The sequence below is a fragment of the Coffea arabica genome, chromosome 4e, assembly GCF_036785885.1.
Source record: "Coffea arabica cultivar ET-39 chromosome 4e, Coffea Arabica ET-39 HiFi, whole genome shotgun sequence".
NCBI lineage: Eukaryota > Viridiplantae > Streptophyta > Magnoliopsida > Gentianales > Rubiaceae > Coffea > Coffea arabica.
In genome coordinates this window covers 41,468,202-41,489,595 of record NC_092317.1, presented here as the reverse complement: position 1 = coordinate 41,489,595, position 21,394 = coordinate 41,468,202, and the positions used below count along the sequence as shown (strand labels likewise).

General features: G+C 35.6%; 1 protein-coding gene across 1 annotated transcript; it reads right to left on the bottom strand.

Annotated features, from left to right (window-relative positions):
- Positions 1 to 1,744: 1,744 nt before the first annotated feature.
- On the bottom strand, positions 1,745 to 5,080 carry LOC113741239 (small ribosomal subunit protein eS19x-like). The gene is made up of 4 exons (XM_027268734.2): positions 4,889 to 5,080; positions 3,203 to 3,293; positions 2,928 to 3,111; positions 1,745 to 2,021 (listed from the first exon to the last, which is right to left on the bottom strand). The coding sequence occupies exons 1-4, from the start codon at positions 4,970 to 4,972 to the stop codon at positions 1,949 to 1,951; spliced, it is 432 nt and encodes a 143-aa protein (XP_027124535.1). The 5' UTR covers positions 4,973 to 5,080; the 3' UTR covers positions 1,745 to 1,948.
- Between the last annotated feature and the right edge of the window lie 16,314 nt (positions 5,081 to 21,394).

Below are 21,394 nucleotides of genomic sequence, written 5' to 3'. Positions count from 1 at the left end.
CATTTTGGTCTCCCAACAAGCAATACAACAGTTTTACACAAAACATCATGAAGTTTGTGGTCGACTAGACAACAACTACGTAATAGGTCACGTGAGAAAAGAGTGGGGCACTTGGAAATGGTAAAGAGAGCTCAGGAGTAAGAAGCCAATGGTACCCACCAAAGAACCAAAACTTCTATTGCATCCAAAAATTCTATTGCATCAATTGTGAAATTGAATTTTAATCTTGACGTAGTTGACCAATTTCAGTCTTCATTAGTTTTTCCCCCACCAAAAAAAAAAAAAGAACTTAGTGCTCAATGAGGATAGTTGACCAATCTGGGATGGATTGAAGCCCTCAACATTCATGAACCACAAAAGTTCAGTTTGGGTCAATTGTGAAAATGATTTGTAATTTTTCAATGGTTAAAAACTCGCAATACGATGATTTTTTTTTTTTACTGTAAATGGAGGTTTCAGGTTTAAAATCTTTTACTTGTACTCCCTCCACTAGTATCATTTAACTCATTTTTTTCCCTTGTAATACAAGGGATATGATTGACAAAATCTCGGTATCTATTGAAACAAGTACATATTCTACTATTCTTGTCAACATTTACAAAAGGGACAAAAAGGAAAAAGAAAAAGAAAAAGTATGTTTTTAAATGGTGCAACCTTTAAATGCATTTTATCTTTCGTACAAAAACAAAAAAGAAAAAGAAAAAGACTGTTAGGTTGAAAGAGTGGAGTGTGATATAATCCAGTTTACCCCCTCCCCAACAATTTGTCATTAACAATTATTTAAAGACTCGTCTTACATATAATCTCTAAATCTACGAAATAGGGTACTTCCTGTTCATGCAAAGTCTTCACTAATAATTTAAAAGTTCTATAAATGAACAATAAATTGCAATATGACAATAATTTCTACACACAAAATATTAATGATTGACAGATTCTACACACAAAATATTACACACAAAAATATTACTGATAGAGAGATTTGAAACCCCTTGCCTGCGCTGCATTAATCTTCTTGAAACACTTTCAAAGGTAGTTTATTTTCTTCTGAATTCTCAATAGCCTGGTTGAATCCAAGCTTTTAGGAGCAGTGCGGCTGGATCCCTGGCCCATGCTACTTGTGGTATCAGATCCAGCCTACGAGCAGCCCAGGCTACTTGTGCCTGGACTTCTCGTAGGCTGGATCTGATACCACAAGTAGCATGGGCCAGGGATCCAGCCGCACTGCTCCTAAAAGCTTGGGCCAAAGTAAAAAAAAAAAAAAAAAAAACCTACTTCACGTGCTACTTCAGATTAAAAAATAAATAAATGACTCGTACAGTGGGAGTTTGAAATGCTTCCGAGTAAAATTTTTCTACGGTTTAAACTGGTTGATCAGCAGACCTATATCCGGATGACTTATAAGGATCAATAACATTCAAGCTTTCTCATATCCATCCTCACGTCGGACTAAATCAAACGAAACCAACAAAGAACCCCCAAGGACAATAATTGTACCATTTTTTCAAGGGAAAAAAACACAAATCTTTATAATTTATTGATCATTCAAGTCGAGATTGTTAGCTTGTCTATGTACACGTTCCTTAGAGATTATACACGTTCGGCTGTTCTGAATTCAGTCAACCCCTGCAAACACAAGCAACTGCAACAGGCTACACAAGCACATAACTATTTCATAGAAGACAAATTCCATTTCATAATGGCGGCGGATAAAATAATGCATCAGACAGAAAAGCAGCTAAGAAACCACGCAAAAGTAACCACTGTTATCAAATTGTAAGGGAAAAGTTGCACGGTCAAAATCGGGTCGCACATTCAAGAATTCTTCCCTTTAAACCCGAAATTTAATATGATTCTGAAGTATGCTGAATCTACAAATGGAACAAACATCTGGGGTCATGGACACAAGTATTTGAGGTGTTCATGAGGTCACCAAATCTGAATTCCATTAATGAGCTACAGCAATTCTTCCAGCAACTTGATCAAGATCTCTCTGGCCATTCGATGTGATTCTCCTTCCACTGTTCAAAATTATTAAACATTGTTGTCATAAAATTGCACCCACCAACATATCACAACAGGAAAAATTTCATGCATGCAACCTGTGTGAAGAATAACTGCCGCAATCCTAAAAACCGAATTCTTCGGTAATGCAGGTACACTTTCCCAACATGTTAACTAGGACAGAATATGGCAAGAAACATACACAAGCAAATATGTTCAAACGTATTCAAACACATTCATGTATACTATGTCAATTCTTGAAAATACAGCAAACCACGTTCCATGTTACATGATAAATCGCTTAGACTGAGTCAAAGAAAGACCATCATTTTTTTATAACCAATTTCTTACTGTCATCACTGCCTGCAATTCCATAGTTGCTTTATTTGTTCAAGCTCACCTACTTGCTAAGAGAGTCCAATATAACTGTTACTAAAGAGCTTAGAATTCCAAAGTCATACACATGCATATTTGGAAGCTATGCTTGGGTTTTGGTTATGCTTGGAATAAAGCAATAAAACGCCTTTCCTCATATTGCAAGTATACATGCTTTCAAGAAGGTACTTCTAAAATTTGTCATATGCACAACCAACAGAAGGCTAACATCAAAATATCTTGACCTTTGAAATGGACCAAAAAAAATCATAATCCAACAAAGATAATAGCCAAATAAAATTTACAAAATACTAAGTGGCAAGAGCTGCTGACTCCATATGGTCAAGCATGAAGGACCAGATTTAATATCCAACTCTTGAATGCCCCAACAACTGCATAAACGTACTCCATGCAACTTATTTAAAACAGGATATTAACTCATGAGTGTCGTCAAACTTGGGCTACATCTTAGGGCATTTGAAACTCAAGAGACCCAATGCCATGCCTTGCTACATGGAAGGATACAACTGACAGTTACAGAAGCTCACCCCTTGGGATCATGGTCAACTAATTTCATGGCCTGCAATTGTTGAAGAATGTGACGAGCTACAGAACCACTGCTCTTCCCAAAATGGGGTGGACGACTGCCATTCCTCTTGCTACCACCATAAATCCTGCGAAAGGCACCAACACCAAGACCTCCCCGCAGATAGATTTTCCTTGCCATAGAAGCTGATATGGAATTATAAGCAAAATATAGAACAAAATGAGGACTGAACTGAATCGCAATACAAGAGGTGAAAAAGAAAATTTTCAAACTTACCAGCTCTAATGTAGTACCAATCAGGGTCATAAGGTGCAAGCTCTTTAAGTGTACCAGTCTTCACAATATCAGTCCAAGGTGGAAGCTCAATCTGCAAGGATTAGAATGGGAAGATCATGTCTGAACTGAATTGCAAAGCACAACCTAAGGAACCACAAAATTCAAAAACATCTTTCCAAGTGACAAGATTGCGCATATTGACATTAATACCCAAACCTCATGCAAACAAAGGCAGCAAAAATCTTAATGTACAGCACAAAAACAGCTTTCAGCAACAATAAATTTTCTGCATTGCAATACTTTATGAGTAGTTATCTAGTATGCGATAAGGGATATAGAAAACATGAACTAATTAATCTCGATAAGTCCAGTGGTACTCAGTAAGACCTAGCATCCTGTTCTGAACAACAAGAAGTAGATGCATATCTTCACACTACCTGCTGATGAGCTGGTTAAATCCAACAAAAAGCAAACTTGGACTCCACATGTTTACAGCTTCACAAAATTGGGACTTATTTTAAGATTCTAATTCATATTTTCAGACAATTGTAATATATTACGGAGAATAAATGGCCAGGGAAGCTAGTTAAGAATCCGTGCAATAATTTGCAATTCAGGGACTGATCTATCATACGCGTCAATACGCCTGCAAATGACCAAACATTTCCACCTGAAGTGAGCATATCTAGTTAAAAGTACATATGATCGACAAATTATATCTGAAGAAGATTCACTGCAGACAGACTTTTTTTTATCAGAATAGGAGGAGTGGCATTTTAATGTTTATTCTCAAGCAAATCATCGGACAGCCCACAAGTTTTGAACTAACTTTACTTTTCATCGTTCCGGCAGACTTTACTTTTCATCGTTCCAGCAGGATCCAGAAATTCAATGCATACCTTGAAGCGTAAAAACTGTCTCCTAGTATTACTTTCCACCAACAACAATTCATTCTGGTGTATTTAGTGAGGTAAGCTATAACACCCTCACACCTAATACATTTTGGTGTGTTTAGTGCGTCATCTCTAAGCAGACAACTTGTATCGATTCATAATAACAGCAAAAGACAGTCTCTTAGTCTTTAGCTGTAAGACAACAGTTCGTAAAACCCTTAGGAAGCAGGTAGCAGAAACAAATGGGTGGATCATACTCTGCATTTACTGATATATAAAGGTCCCTGCAACTAAGCAGAGATAGACCACTAAATAACTACCAGTATTGCATTACATCACCTCTAAAACATCCTTATACTGGTCCTTACAATCACTAAATCATATTAAATTCAACCCTTTTACTTACTAATAATCAACAACTCATTCCCCAAAAACACCATATCCACCAGATAAACCACAAAACAACCCACAGCCACGAATTATTCACCTAAGCAGAAATAACCCACAAAAAAATTCACAGATATTCAGCAAGCAGTTCAATATCACAGCATAAAAGAAATTTACCGACTCACATTGTTCAATGATGAAATTTACCTTTAAACAATTTAAACCAAAAGTCCCATTTCAACATTCCAGACAGAAAAAAAATGCGATTTCAGAGCTTTTATTCCCTTTATTTCTATGTTTCACACTCTTATGAAGAGAAAATCCAAAATTAACCAATAAAAATACCAAGTAAACTTACCCCTGGTGAAGATGGAAAAATATGTAAGAGAGGAGGAAGGAGGTGTACCTTGCCGGATCGCTTGAGGTGAGCGGCGTAAGCCTTGACGAACTCTTGAGGAGAAACATCTTTCACGGTCCTCGCCGACTCCATTTTCCTTCTCGGCGGCGGCAGCGGCGGCGGCTTAGGCGAGGCTCTCCGAGCGCTGCAACTGGGGCTGCGTTAAGGGTTACGGATTTGGGGAGTTAGGGTTTAAAATCTGGCGGGTTTATTCGCCACTTTCCATGCGTGGGCCATTTGGGCCTTGAGATATCTGGGCTTGTTTAAATTGTTAAGGCCCATGAGTGACGGATATTAAATGGACTAGTTTGAAATATTCACTTGATTTTAGCTGATTATATCTACAGGAGTTTGTTATTAGTTTGTTTTGTTTTACATAGCTAGTGAAGTTAGTCGAGTTAATGAAGTTTATTGCATGCGACCACTTTATCAGTAGTTAAACTTCCTAGTTTTAAATACTTATCTATTGTTTTGAACTTTATAAATAGAGTAGTTTCATGTTGTGAATAGTGCATCACCTTTACAAAGTAATAAAGTCTAGTTCTTTGTTTTTTTATTATTTTCTCAATAATTGTATCTGTGATATCAGAGTTAGGTTCGTGAGTAAAAACAAAAGTGAGTTGTGAGAATTGTGTTGGTAAGTCACAATTAAGGGTGTGGATCAGAATCAAAATAGGAAATTCAGAACTTTGAAATCGGAATTTTTCGAAATTTTGGTATCAGAATTTTTGACCGATTTCGATTTCGAATTCACCAACTTTGAATTCGAATTCGTTTTGAATTCAATTCGAAATTCGGTAAATTCCAATTTCACCGAATTCATGAATATAAAAATTATTATTATTAGATAAATATTATATTACATGTATATCAAAAATATTATATATATATATATATGTGAAAACGAAATTGAAATCAAAATAGGAATTCCGATTTCATCGAATTCATGAATATAAAAATTATTATTATAATATAAATGTTATATTATATATTATATATATATATGAAAAACAGATTTGAAATCGAAATAGGAATTCTGAATTTCGATTTCGAATTGTGAATTCGAAATCAGAAATTCCGATTTGAAAAATCTCATTACCGAATTCGACCCAAATTCGACCAATTTGAAATCGGATATTCCGATTTGCATTTCGAATTACCGAATTCGAAATTTCAAATTCAATTCGAATTCGGTCAGTAAATTGAAATTTTTCGATTTTGCACACTCCTAGTCACAATGGCCACCAATAATTTTGTGCAGCCAGCAATTTCCCCTTTTGATGGTCACTATGATCATTGGAGCATGCTAATGGAGAATTTCCTGAAGTCCAATGAGCATTGGCAGGTTGTTGAATCTGGAGTAGTAGAACCAAAAGCTAGAGTAATATTGTCAGAGGTGCAGAAAATGGAGTTAGAAGCATTGAAACTAAAGGATCTTAAAACCAAGAATTACCTTTTTGAAGCTATTGATCGAGCCATCTTAGAAACAATTCTTAGGAAAGATACCTCTAAGCAGATTTGGGACTCCATGAAAAAGAAGTATCAAGGGAATACAAAGGCAAAGCGGGTGCACCTTCAAGGTTTTCAGACCGAATTTGAAACTTTATGCATGAAGTCAAGCGAGTCGGTCATAGATTATTTCGTAAAAATGATGGCAATCGCTAACAAGATGAGGATCCATAGAGAGAGTTTGGAGGACATCACCATTGTCAAGAAGGTTCTTCGATCAATGACACCAAAATTTAATTTTGTTGTATACTCTATAAAGGAATCAACAGATATTGATGCACTTTCAATTGATGAGTTACAGAGCTATTTGCTGGTTCATGAGCAAAAAATTAACCAGCAAGAGAAAAAAGAGCAAGCATTGAAAGTTTCAACAAATAGTCATCCAACATCGAGTCAAAGGTAAAGTAAGCAATGATCGTAGCAACCAATAACAACAACACTAGCATCAAGAAAATCAAGTTCAAGGAAGAGGAAGAGACTGACGAGGCCATCAATCAACAACTCATAGGCCAAAGTCAGTAGACAAATCTAATATTGAATGCTACAAATGTCATAGATATGGCCATTATCAGTCAAAATATCGAACTAATTTGAATAGACAAAATTGCAGACAAAAAAGAAGAAGTGTCATTTTTTATGGTGTGTCACATGAATGAAGAAACTCAACAAGACGTGGTATTTAGACATTGGTTGCAGCAACCACTTGTGTGGAGATAAGAAGGCATTCTCAAAATTAGACGAGTCATTCCGTAATACTATCAAGTTTGGTGATAACTCCATAGTTTTTGTTATGGGAAAAGGAAGTGTAACTATCCAAACTAAAGGAAATTCTATTCAAACTATCACTGATGTTCTTTTTGCTCCAGACTTAGAGATAAACTTGCTTAGTGTGGGTCATTTGCTAGAAAAGGGGTACGAGATTTCTATAAAAAATGGAGTATGTCAAGTTCAAGATGCAAAGTTGGGCTTAATTGTTCAAGTTAACATGACGGCAAATCGTATGTTCCCACTCTATTTACAGAATTAAACTCATTCATATTTCTCCGTAAAATCGAAAGATATGGCATGGCTATGGCATTTTCGTTATGGACACCTAAATTTTAGTAGATTAAAGACATTGTAGCAAAAAAATATGGTGGCTAGTCTATCTCAGATTACAATTTCTTTAGAAGTTTGTGAGGAGTGTGTCATTTGCAAATAACATTGGGATCACTTTTTAAAAGAAAAATTGTGGAGAGCAAAAAACGTATTGGAACTGGTTCACTATGATTTATACGGACCAATAAATTCACCATCTGGTGGTGAAAAATGTTATTTTATGACGTTTATTGATGATTATAGTTGAAAAACTTGAGTCTATCTTTTGCAGGAAAAATCTGAATCATTTTCAGCCTTCAAAAAATTCATGACTCTTGTCAAAAGGAAGTAGGCAAGTCCATAAAGATTCTTCGCAGTGATTGTGGTAGAGAATATAACTCATAAGAATTTGTAAATTTTTGTGAGGAGCATGGAATTCAGAAGCAGCTTACAACAGCCTATATGCCACAACTTAATGGTGTTTCAGAGAGAGAATTGTACAATCTTAAACATGGTGAGGACCATTTTGACAAGAAATGGTGTTCCAAAAAGTTTTTGGCTTGAAGTTGTCAACTAGAGCATTCATATATTGAACAGAAGTCCCACACTTGCTATTAAAAATATGACACCTAAGGAAGCATGGAGTGGATGGAAACTAATAGTGGACCACTTCTAAATTTTTGGATGCACTGCCTATACTCATATTCCAGCCTAAAAGAGGACAAAACCAAATAATAAGAGAGATAAATGCATTTTTCTTGGTGTTAGTGATTAATCAAAATCCTATAAACTTTATAATCCTATCACTAAGAAAATTGTCATCAGTTGGGATGTAATTTTGATGAGAAATTTTTGTCCATGGAGTAACAATATTATTAAATAACAAATACCTACTAACTTTGATGGAGTTGATGAAGAAAATAGGCAGCAGCCAAAAGAACAAATTTCACCAGATGATTCAAATGATGTTCCAAGTTTCCAAACAGTAGTAGAAGATGAAGAACGACCTCAACATGTTAAAAAAAGATCTATATGGGTGATCAATTATGAGGTAACTGGAATTGACTAATTTGAGGACTCACTTACATATTTGCTCGATTTTTTGATTGTAATCTTACAGTTTTTGAAGAGGCTATTAAAAATTTAAAGTGGCAGAAGGCGATGGATGAAGAAATTGCAGCTATTGAATGAAACAACACATGGGAGTTAACTGATCTTCTAGAAGGATACAAGTCAATTGGAGTCAAGTAGGTGTACAAGATAAAATTGAAGGAGAATGGAAAAGTTGACAAATACAAGGCACTTTTAGTAGCTAAAGACTATAAGCAAGAGCTTGGGGTGAACTATGAAAAAGTCTTTGCTCCAATCACAAGGCATGATATGATCAGGATAGTAATTGTATTTGTAGCTCAACATTCATGGCCTATCTTTCAGTTGGACGTGAAATTAGTATTTTTACATGGTGATCTACAGGAATAAGTATTTATTGATCAACCTCCTAGTTATGTGAAGGTTGGAAGTAAACATAAAATATACAAACTCAAAAAGGCATTATATGGGTTAAAACAAGCCCTACGTGGTTGGTATAGTCGTATAGATACTTATATTTCTAAAGAGGGATTTTAAAAATATCCATATGAGCATACACAATTTATAAAGATTGGAGATAGAGGTAATTGTTTATTGTTTGCTTATAAGTTGACGATCTTATTTTTACTGGAAATGATAGCGCTATGTTTGAGAAATTTAAAATATTTGTGATGACTGAATTTAATATGTTTGATCTTGGAAAGATGCATTACTTTTTGGGTATTGAAATGGTGCAATCTGCTACTGGAATTTTTGTCTCTCAAAGGAAGTATGTGCAAGAAATTCTGAACAGGTTTCGAATGAAGAATTGTAATTTTGTTAATACGCCAGTTGAAATGGATTTGAAGCTCATAAAAAAATACGAAAGAAAGAGGGTTGATAGCACCCTTTACAATAAATTGTGAAAGATCTCATGTATTTGATAACCACAAAGCCTGATAATATATATGCTGTAAGTCTTAGTAGTAGATACATGAAAAGTTCAATGGAGACATCTTCTAACTGCGAAGAGGATTCTTTGATATTTTCAGGAAACCATTGAATATGGGTTGTTTTAAGAATGGTGAAAAATTAGATTTATTTGGCTTTACTGATAGTGACTATGCAGATGATCTTAATGATAGAAAGAGTACGTCTGACTATATATATATCTATGATGGGTTCAACAGCTATTTCATGGTGTTTAAAGAAGCAACTAATTTTTACTTTATCAACAATTGAAATAGAATTCGTAGCTACAATAGCCTCTGCTTGTCAAGTAATTTGGCTAAGAAATATTCTTAAGGAGTTGCATTTTTAGCAAGGAGTTATTACAATTTATGGTGACAATAGTTCTGTCATCAACATCTTTAAAAATTCAGTTCTACATGGAAGAATCAAGCACACAGATGTGAGATTTCACTTTCTAAGAGAGCTCATAAGGGATGAAATAATTGATTTTTTCCACTGCAAAAGTGAAGATCAGATTACTGATATAATGACCAAACCATTGAAGTTATTTACATTTCAGAAACTAAGGAAACTATTTGGCGTCTGTGCAGTTGCTAAGTCTAATTAAATTGAATGTTTGGAAAACTTTCAATTTAAGGAAGGAATTGTTAGAAATATTCACTTGATTTTAGTTGACCATGTCAACAAGAGTTTATTATTAGTTTGTTTTGTATTACCTAGTCTAGTGGAGTCAGTGGAGTTTGTTGCATTTAATCACTTTATCAGTAGTTAGACTTCCTGGTTTTAAATACTTATCCATTGTTTTGACCACTATAAATAGAGCAGTTTCATATTATGAGTAGTGCATCAGCTTTACAAAATAATAAAGTTTAGTTCTTTGCTTCTCTTATTATTTTTTCAATAATTGTATTAGAACGCACTGTCAAACAAAATTAACAACAAATAATTAAAAAATTTGTAATCAAAATATTACAAAGAATGAATTTTATTAGTATAAAAATCTCAGCAACTAATTTTAATATATTAACAAGAATATTTATGATGTTAAAATTTATTTTTTATAATATTTTTGATGCGGTCATCCAATCTACTACCGAGGGCATAGTGATACCATTCGGACCAATCACCCGAGCTCGTGCCAAAAGGATGATGGAGCAATTAAATGTGTGGTACGCTCTATACAAGAGGCTAAAGAAGGTAGCTCGATGTTTGAAGGTAGCTCGGAGTTCGTGACTTTACTCCGACTTGAGGATCAAGACTCGTGAACGAATCATTTCGAGTTACGAGTTGATTCAAGCCTCACGTGTTCAAGTCTAGCAAGTTTTTGTCGTTTAAATTAGTAGAATAAGCAAGTGACTTAAGCAATGTAGCCATTTTTAGCTGTTATTTTAGTCATAATTTTGGCTATTATTTTCAGTCATAAAGAGTCTTGTGGGCTGAATTCCAAATTCCTAGTCTTCTTAGGGTTTGAGTTATGTAAAATTATAAATAACTTCATAACCAACAACAATAGGCAGATTTTTACTTCTCAATAATTAAGAGAGATTCTTTTGGCTTCTTACAAGCACCCTTGAATATCTTAGAAACTTCCTAAGAGTTCATCTTGGCTTATCAAATAAGAATCGCATTTGTTTGTGGCGCCGTTCCACCAAATTCCTAGGTTCGCTAATTCGTTAAGTCGCGGGTTGAGATCGTATTAAGATTGTTCGCAACTTAGAGGGTTAGATTGGGTCTAAAGGGGATTCCGCAATTTGAAACCTAAAAAATTCCATCAAGACCGTGGAGTCGTGGGGGATGAATTTCGCCATCGTGGAGGAATTCGCATCAGTTGGTATCAAAGCTAGTTGATGGTTTTCAGGTTATATCCATTTAATTCCAGCTTTTTGTGTCTTATTCTTGATTCTTAGTTTCTATTTGTCTTGTTTCTATTCGGTTCTAATCCACAAAAAAAAATCGGTACTGTTCATAGGCACTATTCATCATTGCTGTTCACTGTTACTGTTCATTCGAAAAAAAATCTATTTGTATGTTATCTTTTTGTGTTCTATGTCTAGTCCAAAAAAAAGAAAAAAAAAAAGAAATCAGCTTGTAGCTAGGGTTTTGGAGTCGTTATTTGGCCGTCACCTTGTGTTTTTGTTGTTTGCATTGCAAAAAAAGAAAACAGCGGGCTGACCTTACAAAATTCTTGGAAATCTGAAATCAAAACTTGGGTTTCTTGAAATTCTTGATTGTTTAAAACCACAATCTTGAAGTTCTTGGAACTTTAGTTGAGATATTTGAATCCAACCAAAATCTGTCTTGATCAAATCGTGAAATCTTGGACTGTTTTGGGGGGGGGGGAGAATCACCTTCAATCTTGTGTTTCTTGAAATTTGGAAATTAACTTCTTGAATTCTTGACAGAATCTTGAAGTTTTTCTAGATTTTGGAACGTATTCTTGCTCAAAAACAAAACTGCAAAAAAATTCCAGCCGCCGAAAACCCTAGTTCTTCGAGCTCTTGGCTGATTGAATAAAAAAAGAAAAAATTCAGCCATGAAATTTGATTCTTGAAAACTTCCAGAATTGAGTATTGAATGTGATAAAAGATTTCCAAACAGCTGACATAAAAAAAAAGCAACAAAACAGCCACCAATCCTACTCCAGAGTCCAAGTTGGATTTGACTAGTTTAGTCCAAATTGAATGAAGCTGTCCAAGTTTCTTTAAAATTTCATTTTTTACAGCCTATTAAATCCTTATTGGGATAGGAAAAGGGGGTTAGTTCCAAATTAATCCAAGAATTTTCCGTTGTTCATTAATTCCAAATTGCTACAAAAAGAACAAGTGTCGGTACACTCTTTAGGCAATTGTTTTTGAGTCAAATCTTTATAGCTTTCTTGAGTCAATTGTTTAGCTTATTTTTCCAGTAATTTCTAGCCATAAAGCTCATCCTTAAAGTCTAGATTAGTGTCCAAATTTCCAGCTCTTGTGTCGAGTCATTTGCCAAGTGTTTGTGTCGCGTAACTAGTAGTCCTTGTGTCATGCATCTACGCAATTTTTCCAGAAAATTCCAGCAGATTTTTCCAATTCTTTGAGTCATTTTTGTCTTATATCTTCTCAAATTTTCAGCTTATAACAAGCCACATTTGAGTAGATTCTTGTGTGAAACTAGTTGAACTTTTCAGGAAAATTTTCTACTTTCTTCAAGGGAAGCAAGCAGGACCTTGAGAACATAATTGTGAGAATTATTTGAGGAAAAATTTGAGTGAATTCACGAGCGCGAGTGCATACACAGGAGGGAATGAGTGAGGACAAACACTTTGTTTTCTTGTCTTTGCTTGAATTGCAGGTTATTCAATCATGTCACAAGAAGGAGAAATGAGTAATCCACCACCAAGTACCCCACTATTTGACGTGAAATTGTTGACGGAGGCGTTGGAGGCAAAGTTCAAGAAGATGTTGGACGACGCCTTGGAACCAATTCATAGTGAGATTTATCGCAACAAAAGCTCTCCAAGTACACCTTATAATTCTAGCGGGAAGTCCAAAATTATGGAGTTTGAAAGCTCAAATGATGAGGAGAAACTCATTAGGGGTCCTAAGTCTCAACAAAGGACCCGAGGGCGTTCTTCTGATCCTTTCAAAAACATCAAAATGAAAATTCCAAAATTTAAAGGAAGGTCAGATCTAAGGCATATTTGGAATGGGAATCAAAGGTTGAGATGATTTTTACTTGTCAAGACTATACAGAAGAACAAAAGGTGAAGTTGGCCATGATCGAGTTTAATGACTATGCTATCGTTTGGTGGGACCAACTTACCACATCTCGGTGAAGGAATAGGCTACCGGAAATCACGTCTTGGACCGAGTTGAAGGGCATGATGAGAACCCGATTTGTGTCGAGCCACTATTATCGAGATTTATACCAACGGTTACAAACTCTTACACAAGGCACTAGGAGTATTGATAAGTATCACAAGGAGATGGAGATCCTCATGCTTAGGGCCGATGTACAAGAAGACAAGGAAGTGACTATGGCAAGATTCTTAAATGGACTGTGACCCGAAATCGCCGAGAAGGTAGAATTGGAGCATTATTTGGAATTTCATGAATTGGTAGCAAAAGCTGAAAAAGTGGAGCACCATCTCAAGGGAAGGGGTAACACACGGACTAGTTATCCCTATCCTGCCCCAAACTGAAGAAAATTTGCTCCAGGTAGTGAAAGAAGAAATACGGATCAAGGCAGCTTCAATCGAACCAAACCTGATTTTTCTACCAAGGCAAAAATCAAACCACCTAAGGGTGACAACAAGGGGAAAATGGTGACCAACCAAGCCAAAACGGGAGGAAGAGATGATCGATGCTTCAAATGTCAAGGGCGTGGCCATATTGCAAAGCATTGCCCTAACCAACAAATCATGCTAGTTTTGCCTAATGGGGAGATTGTTACAGACGATGAAACCAAATACGCAGACATGCCACCATTAGTCGAAGATGAGGACGACTCAGATGAAGAAGAAGAATGTACAATTGAGGGTGAGGTTGGGTTCGGTCTCGTTGCACGAAGAGTCTTAACTGCACGACCTCAAGAGGATGATATGCAACGCGAGAACATCTTCTATACACGCTGCCTAATCAAGGAGAAGTTATGTAGCCTTATCATCGATGGCGGCAGTGGTACGAATGTTGCCAGTGCCACTATGGTGGAGAAGTTGAACTTGCCAACTACGGAGCACCCCTGACCATATAAGTTTCAATGGTTTAGCAATAGTGGGGAGGTTTGAGTAGTTAAGCAAGTGTTGGTATCTTTCAAGATTGGTCGCTATGAAGACGAGATTCTATGTGACATTGTACCCATGCATGCAACTCACATAATTCTTGGACAACCGTGGCAATATGACAGGCAAGTGAGTTTTGAAGGAATGAGTAATAAGTACTCTTTTATGTACAAGGATCGCAAGATCACTCTTTCACCTCTATCACCTAAACAAGTTCGAGCAGACCAAGAAAGTCTACAAAAAGAGTTCGAACTAGAGAGTGAGAGGAAAAAGAAAGAACTTAGAGCCGAGAAAAATGAAAAGAAAAAGGCAATTGTGAATTCGGCTAGTGAGGAAAGGAAAAGAAAAGATGGAAAAAATAAGGAAAAGCACTTGATGCTTGTAAAAGCCAAACAAGTGAAACGAATTTTAAGTGAACGACAACCGCTTCTTGTACTTGTGTGCAATGAAGTAGGGTTGTCCAATGACGATACATTTGCTAACTTTCCTTCTATTGTTGCCCCAATTTTGCAGGATTACAAGGATGTTTTTTTCGAGGATATTCCAAGTGATTTACCACCTATTCGTGGGATTGAACACCAGATAGAGTTCGTACTTGAAACAATCATACCTAACTGTCTAACTTACAAGAGCAACCCCGAGGAGACAAAGGAGCTACAACGCCAAGTGGCCGAGTTACTAGATAAGGGATGAGCGAGAGAGAGTTTGAACACTTTTGCGGTGCTGGTAAGCTGTGCACTGACAGCCAAGCTGTGAATGCAATTGCGGTAAATTATCATCACCTTATACCTAGGTTAGATGACATGCTTGACGAATTATATGGCGCAGTCATTTTTAATCAAAATTGATTTGAAGAGCGGATATCACTAAATTCGAATTAAGAAAGGTGATGAGTCGAAAACTGCTTTCAAAACTAAGTATGGTTTATATAAATGGTTAGTGATGCCTTTAGGATTAACCAATACACCTAGTACATTTATGAGGCTAATGAACCATGTTTTGATACCATTCTTAGGACAATTTGTAGTAGTTTATTTTGTTGATATCCTTATCTATAGCTGTAACATTGAAGAGCATCTTGAACATTTAAAGGCTATTTTGGATGTACTTCGAAGGGAGAAGCTATACGCTAATCTCAAGAAGTGCAATTTTTGCACTGACCAACTTGTCTTTCTAGGGTTTGTGATTAGTGTGCAGAGAATGCAAGTAGATGAGTCCAAGGTTAAGGCTATTCAAGAGTGCCCAACCCCTAAGACAATTGGGGATGTACGTAGCTTTCATGGACTTGTGGGCTTCTATAAATGATTTGTGAAGGACTTTAGCACCCTGGCAGCCCCGCTCACCGCACTTATCAAGAAAAATGAGAAATTCACTTGGGGAGAGGAACAAGAGCAAGCGTTCCAAGCATTAAAGGATAAGTTGATGCATGCACCAGTTTTAAACCTACCTAACTTTTCTAAAACTTTTGAAATTTAATGTGATGCTTCAGGGATAGGAGTTGGAGCTGTGTTGATGCAGGAGGGTAGACCAGTTGAGTACTTCAGTGAGAAGCTTAATGGAGCAACATTAAACTATTCAACTTATGACAAGGAGTTATATGCATTGGTTTGAGCACTACGTGCAACATTACTTAAGGCCTAGAGAGTTCATGGGTCATACCGATCATGAGTCTCTCAAGTACTTAAGGGCGCAACATTGTCTTAACAAGAGGCACGCACGTTGGGATGCCTTCATTGAGTTTTTTTCCATTCGTCATTAAGTATAAAAGTGGTAAGAGTAATATAGTGGCAGATGCACTATCACGCAGGTATTCGTTACTAACTACTCTTGACACTAAATTACTTGGATTTGAATTGCTCAAGGAATTATATGTGAACGATGCAGATTTTGGTGAAATTATCGAGAGTTGCTCAAGGAAAATTTTCAATTTTTTATAGTTATTTATTTTACCTTAATCAGCTTTGCATACCTAATTGCTTCATTTGACTTTTATTGGTAAAAGAAGCACATGAAGTTGGTTGAATGGGACATTTTGGAGTTGCTAAAACTTTATCTATCTTGCAGGAGTATTTCCATTGGCCACGAATGAGGCGTGATGTCGAGAGGGTTGTGAGTCGATGCATTGTATGCAAGAAGGCGAAGTCTAAGGTACAATCTCATGGTTTACATTTGCCCTTACCTATTCCTAATGCACCTTGGGTAAATCTTTCGATGGATTTCATTCTTGGCTTACCTAGGTCTAAGAAAGGGGATGATTCTATTTACGTGATTGTCAATAGGTTTTCTAAAATAGCACACTTTATTGCTTTCCATAAGAGTGATGATGCATCTCATGCAGTAGACTTGTTTTTCAAAGAAGTTGTTAGGTTGCATGGCATTCCTAGAAAAATAGTGTCGGATAGAGATGTCAAATTTCTCTCTTATTTTTGGAAAACTTTGTGGTCTAAATTGGGTACTAAATTATTGTTCTCGACCACTAGTCATCCGCAAACCGATGGACAAACTGAGGTTGTCATTTGCACTCTTTCTACTCTTTTGCGTACTATCAACAAGTCTAATTTGAAAAATTGGGAAGAATGTCTATCTTATATAGAATTTGCATATAATAGGGTTGCGCATTCCACTAGTCAATATTCTCCATTTGAGATTGTTTATGGATTTAATCCTTTGACACCTTTGGATTTGATTCCGTTACCTCTAAGTGAAAGAGCTAATCTTAATGGTCAACAAAAGGCTGATTTTGTGCGGAGGTTGCATGAGAAAACTTGTTTGAACATAGAAAAGCGAACGACACAAATTGGTCAACAAGCAAACAAGGGACGTCGCAAGCTCGTGTTCGAACCAGGTGATTAGGTCTGGTTACATTTGCGCAAAGAACGATTCCCTACCCAATGCCATAATAAACTCTCACCCCGTGGTGATGGGCCATTTCAAATCCTCAAGTGGATTAATGACAACACCTATAAACTTGACCTACCAGGTGAGTATGGTGTTAGCGCTACATTTAACGTTTTTGACTTGAGTCCATTTGCTGTACATGACGCGCTAGATTTGAGGGCAAATCCTTCTCAATAGGAAGGGAATGATGCGGTCATCCAAGCTACTAATGAGGGCGTAGTGATACCATCCGGATCAATCATGCGAGCTCGTGCCAAAAGGATGAAGGAGCAATTAAATGTCTTGGTACGCGCTATACAAGAGGCTAAAGAAGGTAATTCGATGCTTGAAGGTAGTTCGGAGTTTGTGACTTTACTCCGACTCGAGGATCAAGACCCGTGAACGAAGCATTTTGAGTTACGAGTTGATTCAAACCTCATGTGTTCAGGTCTAGCAAGTTTTTGTCCTTTGAATTAGTAGAATAAGCAAGTGACTTAAGCAAAGTAGACATTTTTTGTCGTTAGTTTACTTATAATTTTGGCTATTATTTGCGGTCATAAAGAGCCTTGTGGGCCGAATTTCAAATTCTTAGTCTTCTTAGGGTTTGAGTTATATAAAGCTAGAAATAGCTTCATAACCAACAACAATAGGCGGATTTTTACTTCTCAATAATTAACCCTTGAATATCTTAGAAACTTCCTAAGAGTTCATCTTGGCTTATCAAACAAGAATCGCACTTGTTTGTGGCGTCGTTCTACCAAATTCCTAGATTCGCTAATTCGTTAAGTCGCGGGTTGAGATCATATCAAGATTGTTCGCAACTTAAAAGGTTAGATTGGGTCTAAAGGGGATTCCACAATTCGAAACCTGGAAAATTTCGTCAAGATCGTGGGGTCGTGGGGGATGAATTTCGCCATCATGGGGGAATTCACATCAATTTTGGTTGCTAATTTTTATTATTATTTATTGTTGATCATGTTTGATAATTGGTATATAACCAAAAATAGTAACTTGAATCTTATATTAAGTGAAAAATATAAACTGATATACTATTTTTTAATGTTATATGTGATTTGATCGCTAATGATAAACAACAAATTTTAATATTTTTCTTTAATGTGTGGATTGGTATTGAATTAATTAAATAATGTTGTAGAAAAGAGGCAATGATGGTATCTTTTCTCTCCTAATATCACTTTTTAATTATTGATTAGATCTAAATATTATAAGATAATTAATCTTAAGGGAGGTTAGTGTAATTTTTGAAACTTGGAGGAAGACCAGTGAAATAGTTAGAAATCTTAGGGGAGGTTTCTGAAATTATCCCATATATATAAATTAATTTTTTGTATTCTGATAGTGTATACATTATCAACGTTAAATGTATAACAACTAATTTGAATTTGAATTTAAAATATAAATTGTACATATGTTTTATGTATCCAATCATTATAGTGTATGATTCAGATTGTAAGACTTGCATCTTTTAGAGGTAATTGTGAACCACATGAATGATTGTCAAATGATTGATATCCTAATTAATTGTTTGACATTTTGTCAATGATTGATTAGTATTTTCTATTAATGATGATTGACTAATATTTTTTGTTAATTGATATCAAACAATCAATTACATCAATCAATTAGTCAGATATATTATGTTCAGTTATGACTATTCTATGAAGTTTTTTTGGTTAGGCATAAATTAGAAGTTCCCTTACATTAATTCTGTCCTTCATTTATGTTATAATATTATAGAGAACTAGAAACCTTTTCAGCTGTGCAGATGGATAGGGTTTTGATTTTCATGTGCAGATGGATGGAGAGGCATATATAAATTTTAAACTTATAAGAAAAGTAAACTATTCATCTGGAGCCTTAAAAAGTACTGAGAGTATGCAAATTACATCACATATTTGTGCTTGTTTACACTAAATTAGAGATTTAAGTTGCTAGAGAAAATTACATCACATATAAGTATTAGAATGCACTGCTGAAAAGCACTACTCTATCAAAGGATATTCGAGTAGTGGATTCTAATACTACATTTTGAGCTTCAAAGAGTCATAAACAGTAATAATAGTAGTCATTAGCAGTTAAGGGAGGTCCTAGTAAGTCTAAGTATTATAATGCATTACTCTATCAAAATATATTGGAGTAATGAATTCTAACGCTACGATTTAGGCATGATAGACCTACATATTGAATGCTAAATTGTTCTCTAGCAACATCAAAAGATTTTAGTGAGAGTTGATGAGAGGTTGATTTTCTCCTTCTTGTTGTTTCGATTTCTTTGCTGGGCTAGCAGTGGCTTTATCCATGGAAGTGGTTCTTCATGAAGCTGGTGTAGCGGGGTTTTCAAGTGTTTTGTAGCTCTCTCTGATGTGGTAGTTGCTGTAGCTATTTGGTGAGTCTCTACTTCAGTGAATGTGAGGGCTCTTTTTGTAGCAATTGATTCAGGCATGGGGTTTCTTTTGGCTGCAGTTGATTTACCTATTTCTTCGAGTAGCAGCTTTGTTGTTTGTGTGAACATTTGCTTTTCTGCTAGCTACTTTTGTTTGGTGCTTAATGATGTTGCAGCTTCTAAGGTTTGGCAAGTTATTGGTGGATCTAGGAGAGCCAAGGTATGTTGGGGACTTCATATGTGGTCCATGCTTTGATGATTGTGTTTCTCCTTTGAAGTTGTCCTTGGAAAGTTGCTTCATATGTTTTGAGAAAACAGATTAACTTGTAGTTTCTCATGATGACAGAAAGTTCTTAGGTCATTTTCATTCCCAAAGATCAGAAGAGTGAATGTGAGTGTTTATAAATTTTTGTTTCTATGTGTAAGTGGTAAAGAGTGATTTAAAAATGAAGTTTACTACAGTACACGTGCCTTTGCATCCTTAAGTTGGGTAGCAATCAATTGTATCAGTCTCTCTGCTTCATTTCTAGATATTAAGCATTGAATGGTTGCTGTTAAATTAGTCAGTGTTATTCCAATACGACATCTTTAGTGAAACGTAAGAGATTTAGGGAGTGTTTGGATAGCACTATTATTTCAAATAACATTTCGCTTGCATCATAAACACATTTTCCAACCCACATTTTTATATTCCCAACCACCTTTTTATTTCACATACATCACATCACAAAAAGTGCTACAGTAATTATTCCAAATAATATTTCAAATAATACTCTATCCAAACAAACCCTTAGTTGATTGTATAATGTAGAGTATGATAGAATAACTTATGAGACGTTAAATATAAAAGGTTACCTAGCTCTACTTTAGCTTCTTGTTTGCATGATGAACATTTTATGATCCAATTTGTGTTTGTGTCAACAGTTTTCAAACAATTTGAGCATGCAGTGTACCAAAAGTGTGCTTGGCCAAATGTTAACTGCACTCTGCCACATATCCATCATGTTTTTTTCCTGCAAATCAATTAAAGCTTTAGTACATTAGTATTTTATTTTCTACAAACTTCAAGTGTAAAATGATTATGTTGACTAGTTAGAGAAAGAAATTAGATTGTTCTTACTATTCCAAACGAGGTCATTGCATCATGAATGGTCTTGATGTCTTCTTGATTTGATGGTGGGAGCAGCAATACCGAATCCTTGTATGCTTTTGTTTCCAATAAAGTTTTAACTTCTTTGTGGATGCTATACATGCATTATATTTTTAGGATATGAAGTAATTAGGATTATTAATTGAGGCTTGTAGAGTTAATTATATGTGTGTATGAAGAATTAGAGATATATAAAATACCATTCACGAAGTGGCAATTCATTATGGACCGGTGGATTGATGAGAATGCATCATAATCCTATTGTTGTTAATAAGAGACTTGTTAAAAGAGAGAATTAAACCAAAGTTGAAATAGATGGCTCAAATGTTGCTTTGTTAGTTCTGCAAGTTATAACATCCCTTATCTCTAAAGGTTTTAACTTTACCCGAGTAACTCTAATATGTTGCAAGTCTGAAAAACCACAAACCAAACAGTTTGAAGAATCATCCAGCAAACAAAACATGAGAATCCTAAGAAAAAAGCTAAAATATATAGGTCAAGTGTCCCTTTGTCAGTTCTCCAAGTTAATCAAGTCTGAAGGAAATTATAGTTAGATTCTTTTAAAAAATAAGTTATTTTGTCAATATGTAGAGGAAAACATACATAGAGGTGCATTATTTGTTTAGATAAAAACTTAAAAGACTTACAAAGCTAGTAGTTTTAAGCAATCAATCCAAAGATAAATCATCACCAAAAGCTAAT